This window comes from Aedes aegypti, chromosome 3, assembly GCF_002204515.2.
Source record: "Aedes aegypti strain LVP_AGWG chromosome 3, AaegL5.0 Primary Assembly, whole genome shotgun sequence".
NCBI lineage: Eukaryota > Metazoa > Arthropoda > Insecta > Diptera > Culicidae > Aedes > Aedes aegypti.
This window is the reverse complement of record NC_035109.1, coordinates 352,877,317-352,883,527: the sequence shown is the minus strand read 5'-3', so window position 1 is coordinate 352,883,527 and position 6,211 is coordinate 352,877,317. Positions and strand designations below refer to the sequence as shown.

At 40.6% G+C, this 6,211-nt stretch overlaps 1 protein-coding gene across 1 annotated transcript; it reads right to left on the bottom strand.

Moving 5' to 3' along the window:
* Positions 1-145: 145 nt before the first annotated feature.
* On the bottom strand, positions 146-3,286 carry LOC110677980. Its single transcript, XM_021850187.1, has 2 exons — positions 2,857-3,286; positions 146-2,798 (listed from the first exon to the last, which is right to left on the bottom strand). The coding sequence occupies exons 1-2, from the start codon at positions 2,905-2,907 to the stop codon at positions 2,328-2,330; spliced, it is 522 nt and encodes a 173-aa protein (XP_021705879.1). The 5' UTR covers positions 2,908-3,286; the 3' UTR covers positions 146-2,327.
* Positions 3,287-6,211: the final 2,925 nt, after the last annotated feature.

Genomic DNA, 6,211 nt, shown 5'->3' with positions numbered 1-6,211 from the left:
ATACCTGGATCCAAGTTTTCTTTTTATTTGTTTCATTTTACGTCAGTATCACTTTTCGGAAAGATAAATTTAAAATCGCTTAGCTAATATCCGTGATTCACTCTCCCAAAATGTTTCTTTACTTTTGGGTGTCTAGTTTGCTTCAAGTATATCGCTCCATGTGACTGGTTATTTTGTACTTTTAGAAAGTAATAAGTTACATCGATTCACACGTATCCAGCACTGAGCTAACGGCGGCACGGTAACTGCTGCCATGCGTGGTTTGCGCGGTTACGTGCGATTCGAGTGCGCAAAATGCTTTTTTCTGATCTCGAGTCTTAGTTTTCAATGTCTTCGGCTTGAGCACCGAACAGGATTGCTGTTTCCGGTTGGGAATTGATATTGATACGAATGAACGCATTTCTCTAACGCTGTTCTTTTGCTTTGTGGATAGGTGTATTTGTATTTGTTGTACACATGCGCGTATATCTGTTCATGACTTTGTTTAAAACTTACCATCTATTCTACGAAAGAGAGATTGGGTTTTGGGTATTCATGCTTGTGTGTTCTAATGTTTGATTGTTTTCAAAAGAGTGCCAGTAAAATTTCAACAATTTGTTCAAACTCCAGAAGTAAACTGGGCTGTCTTCTGGGTGTTGTAGATATTAACTAGAAAGGAGAAATATACTTTTTCCAATTTTATTTCGATAATCTCTATTGGGTTTTAGATAAATTGTTTCACTTCCGAGGAAAGATGCTTGGCTTATAAATATATAGTACAACAGAACACGTACTTTATGACCGACAAAAACGTTATTTACACGAAAAAGATGATGTCCAATGTACTTTCGCAAAAACTTTACAAGTAATGGCTTCTAAAAGGTTCACAAGGTTTCAAAATATAGAAAATGTTATGGTTTACGTTTTCTAATGAACTACACACGAAATAAAAACTGATGAATGTAATCTTTTGGTGACACCACAAAATCGCTGCACAATGAATGCACACATGAATGTAACGGTATAAGAAGTTTAGTCTTTGTTCACATAACGATGGTAAAAATCTGATCCTATTTATAAAATGTAACGCTTAATTATAATAATTATACGGTAAAATATACTCTAGTGTCTGACCGATTTCTCTTCAACAGCGAAGCGTATAATAAAGTGAATAAATAATCGAAAGTCGTTTACAAATTCATACCAATTTCGTTACATGAAATAACTCCACATCAGACGTTCATTCTGAAACGTTACAGATCGTTAAGTTATTCATCCATTCAAAAAACTATTTTAATGTCGTCATTACATTACATCTTTTGTATAAATATATAGTTTTTACTTCATTTTGATTCACTACTTTGATACTGTTACTAAAAAGTTATGCAAAAAGTGCGTGTAAAATTCGACCTCAAAACATTGTTTCCTAATCCAACCTCCCTCAGATCGTTTCCCGATAATATTTTTTTATGACAATGTATGTTTTGTTACCTAATCGTACCTCGTGAGAGTTTCCGTTTCTTCGAGAGGACTTTCTTAAATTTGAAAGGAAAAAAAGTAAACCTACAACTGTTAAGTGATTGTGTTGTATGCCATAAGCTTTGCACAGTGCTCCAGAGTAAAGTGATTCTTTTTTTTTCGACAGACTATAGGACAGTCAGTAAGAGTAAGATCATGTCTATCAACAAGAGAAAGGCCATGGAATTATTTAAAAACTGTACAGTTCTCTACTTAAAGTCGAAATGTTTAAAGATGATAACGATAAAACATGAAACAAAAACGATTGGACCGAAATTCGCACAAAGAGGAATAAATGGCTGTTATGTTCATGCCCCTATCTAAGTACACATTCCTACCTACATACAGATTTACAAGATCGATCGCTATCCTCCATCGTACTACAGAAAACATTCGACGATTCCCATTAAAAAAAAGTTTCTCAAAATAGCAATACATTTAAAAGACGATCACAAAAAGTAAACGCAGAATAACATAACACGAAGACACAAAACTGCCTTCAGTACATGGCAAATGTAGTACATAGTTAAAGTTTCCTATATAATCTACAAGTACAATCATTCGATACCCATCGACCGGACTTTTGGTGTTACCATTTGTTTCTGGTAGGTCAATCTCTTCATTTGTGCTCTTCGATCGTTTATGCTCGAATCTTATCTTTCAAGCATTGAAATGTAAATGTTAGAACAGCAGATATCTTTTCTAGCGTACATTATCACTTTTAGAGAAACACAAAAAAGAGATAGTCATATTTACTGTTTCAAAAAAAAAAAGCAATATTCTTTTTCCTTATTCAATTTCTCGTAACCAAATAGTAAAATAAAACCAGTTTATTTCTTCACCATTGTACTAACCAGCACGACAAATTTGTCAAATTTATCGATAAACTTGGACTTTGTTAACCGATTGTTAACGAACTCAATATTACTTACCGTGGCCATACTTTCAACCAGATCCTTGCCCAAACTTGCCTCCGAATCAAACTGCTCGCTGAGGAAGTTGTGCAACAATTCCTTGTAATGCTCCGGGAAACAACAGATCATCACAAACACCGTCCGGTACCAGTCCATTGTGTTGTTCAAATCAATCTTTTGGCCGAAGATCATGTCTAGCATCAGCTTGAGGAACGGAAGCAGCAGTTGAGCCATCGGTGCCTGAGGATCCTGGTTGAAGTACACACTGTTGGCGTAGATTTCCAGGAATTCCAAACACTTGCACTCGATTTCCGAAGTGAAGGAACTTAGGCCCAGCTCGATCGATCCCAGCAGCTGTTTCAGCAAGTCTGGATGCAACGTGGGAATCTGAGGATACAATTTACTGTTAATAAAACACACTTGCCAAAAACGCCCCTGTACTCACAATATGTGACTTCTCCTCGATGAACGATGTGATCGTGCTGTAGTATTGCATACAGAGATCTGGATACTTGATTAGATCGATCGTGATCAGTGGTACGATGTGCGTGATACCAAAAATACAAATCTCCGACGACTGAGCATTGGTTTCATCCGAACCGGCAAAGTCATCCGTGAAGAGCAATTTCGACGTTAGGTGGTTGATCAGTTTAAGAATAAGAATCAGATCCACCGGATCACTATCCTGGTTGGCGGTATCCAACGACACACGGTTGGAGTTGTTTTTCACGTAGATTCGGATCACCGAGAAGCAGCACTCCAAGATGGCCGTCCTGATGGCTTTTTCCGAGGATACGTTGGCAATGTTGGACACGATCTCACAAACTAGCTCCAAAATCAGCTCGACAATAATCTGGAAAGATATGTTTAGACAACATTATTACAAATAAAATCATCTTGTTTTGTTTTTTGGTAACTACTTAGAAGGTAGTATGTTTTTGATGGTCAATATTCAGAATCAGATAAAATACCCATGGAATTTATTCTGCAAATTTCCTTTAAAAAGCAAAGGTTAACAGGCAACCCGATTTTCTCCTCTCATACTTTCAAAAGTATCTTTTTTTTTTTCTTTATTAAATTGATTATTAGCGCACACGGCTAGTTCATCACCATTTGTCAAAACAGGCGCCAGAAGGGCTGCCATTAATCAAGAAGAGTTTCACAAAGTATCAATCAATTGCTAGCAACATATTTAGATACACAGATTAACTAACACAAATTTTAAATGTCATAAATCATGCTTTCGGTGGGATGAAATTAGCCACCAGCAACAAGCTTAACCGTTCCACGCTAGATCGAAAAGGGAGAAGAGGCATGAGTCGAAACCCTTCACCGGCAAAGATACCTCGACTGCAGGAAAAAGTAGAGGTGAGGTTACATTTGGGAATATAGTCCTGAATCTTTCAGGAAACAGATGATAGTGTTGAGTGTACTCGTATCGTTGCATAGGTTTTCCCGAATGCTCCCGGTTAGTCCATGGTTTGTACGCTGAATTTCGTACTGGGGGCAGACGCACAGGTAGTGCTCCACCTTGGAAAGGTGAGCCTTCCATGTTATGTGATAAACGGGTGTATCCAGTCCTCAGTCGGGAGATGATCCGCTGTTCTTTCAATGAAATAACGTCGGTCCATGGTTGAGTATCTTGTTTGATCTTGCGTAGATGACACGTGCTCTGCTGGGACCATTAAGTTGCCCACTGCGCGTTGACGAACTTGGTTATCCATCTTTTGATGTCCTGGAAAGGAACCTTGTTGGTATACCTTGATGACGCGTATCCTGTACCAGCGAGGCGATCAGCAGCTGTGTTTCCAGGTACACCACAATGTCCAGGAATCCACGCAAAGGTTGTGTCAGGTGGGGCAAACCGTAAAATACCTTGAAGCCATGGATGGGCGGGGGACTCGGACTGAAGAGCTGATACTACACTAGCTGAGTCGGTAAGTATTAAGATGGGTTGTTCAGCAAGAGTAGTAACCGCGATAAAAACGACGGCGGCTTTGACGGAGAAGATGGAACATAATGGGGAAAGCCTTAGGCTTCTCGAAACGTGCCTTCCAGAGATGCCGATTCCCACGCCACGGTTCGATAGGGAGCCATCAATGTATCTGTGGAGGTGGTCGGGGTAGTTATTACGAAGCCATTCAATAACGGACGCTCGAAGTGTGATGGAGTTGTCACCGGCACGAAACCGGTGCTTGATTGTACTATCGATCTTTGGTTTTTCTGACTGCCAACTCTTGTCTCCGTACCAATGAATCTTGGCCACTGGAGGGAGATCCACGTTGGCTACCGTACGAAGTATTCTGCACTCCTCGGAGAGGAGGAAGATCCTTTCATTCCCGGAGGTTTTCTCGGCGAAAGCAGCGGCCTTCTTGCAGATAATTGGATATAACACAGCGGAAAGGAAGTATACCAGCTTCAGTGCAGGCGGCTTCCGCCGGGGTACATGGTAACTGGCCGGAGACGATGCGAACGTAGGTATTGTACACTGGTGCGAGGGTTTCGGTAGCTATGCATGTTTATTCCAGGCCATAGACTAGACGGCTATCGATAATTGCTTGAGCAACTCGAAAACGTATGGCCCGATTGTTAGATCGATGTGGACGAGAGCTTGTACGTTTAGCCGTAGGTTTAGCCGAGTACGACAATTTGTTTTTACTGACTCAAAATGATGCTTGAATGTAAGCTCTCTTTCAATTATGATCCCAAGTGTTTTGACGGTCTTTTTAAGTGGGATGGGTTGTCCTTGAATGGTAATAGGGGACCCGGTAATTCGGTGCCCAGTGTTACAAATATGACAACGAATGCTTTCGGGTGCTGACAGAGTAAATCCCACCGACGAGGTCCACTTGACGACGGCGTTGACAGCAGCTTGAGCTTTAATTCTGGTGCGAACTGGCGTGCGGCCAGGAACTACCAGCAAGATATCATCCGCGTATACAAAAACATAAATCCCACTTGGGAGGTTTCTGAAAACACCGTTCATCGCCACAAGGAAAAGAGGTGGTAGGTGATTGCACCATAGAGTCCAAGCGATCCTTTAGGCATCTTGAGGTAATGATCGATGACAAGCTTAGCTTCGCTAGCCACGTTGAAAATGCCTATAAGCTCCTGGCAAGCGTGGCGCTATCTATACTAAGGTATGGAGGACAAATCTGGTCAAAAGCGCTTAGAACTAGCAGAAATCTAAAGCGATTGGAAAGCACGTATAGGATCATGTACTTAAGAGTAACAAGCTCATACCGAACGGTTTCTATTTAAAGAGCCGGGATAACGCCCATCGGGCTCATCATCAAGGAAGATGTTCAATACTTCAACCAAAAGTCATGGTCGCTATATTCGGAATATCAAAGTGCTATATGCTCTGGCCCGTCCCAGAATTCTGTGACGGGGTTCCGGGAGAGAAAGGCAATGCCAATTCTCTGTCCACCTCATGCAGAGTGGTGCTGATTTTATTAGGTCGACGAGCGTGAGTCATTTTCACACTTTTTCTATTCGCAAAGTTCCTCCAAGTAAGAAAAATGTGTTAGAAGCAGTGGATAATGTTGAATGCTTCCAATATCTTGACAGTCAGATGGACGAACAAAGATTCATATAGGAGATCAAGGAAACGATTTGTAACGCCAACGAATCAAGCCGACAGATAGAGGACTTCCACGTACGCACAATACACCACTAGATTAGTACGAAAGTAGTTTCGGATCAATAACATGTATCTTTTTTATTCATTTACGCAGGAATAATACCTGGATCCAAGTTTTCTTTTTATTTGTTTCATTTTACGTCAGTATCACTTTTCG

Coding starts and splice junctions, on each gene's coding strand:
- LOC110677980 (XM_021850187.1), bottom strand. CDS start 2,907: ATGCAATACTACAGCACGATCACATCGTTCATCGAGGAGAAGTCACAT. Junction 2,799..2,856: donor TCGAGGAGAAGTCACATATT/GTGAGTACAGGG, acceptor TTGTATCCTCAG/ATTCCCACGTTGCATCCAGA.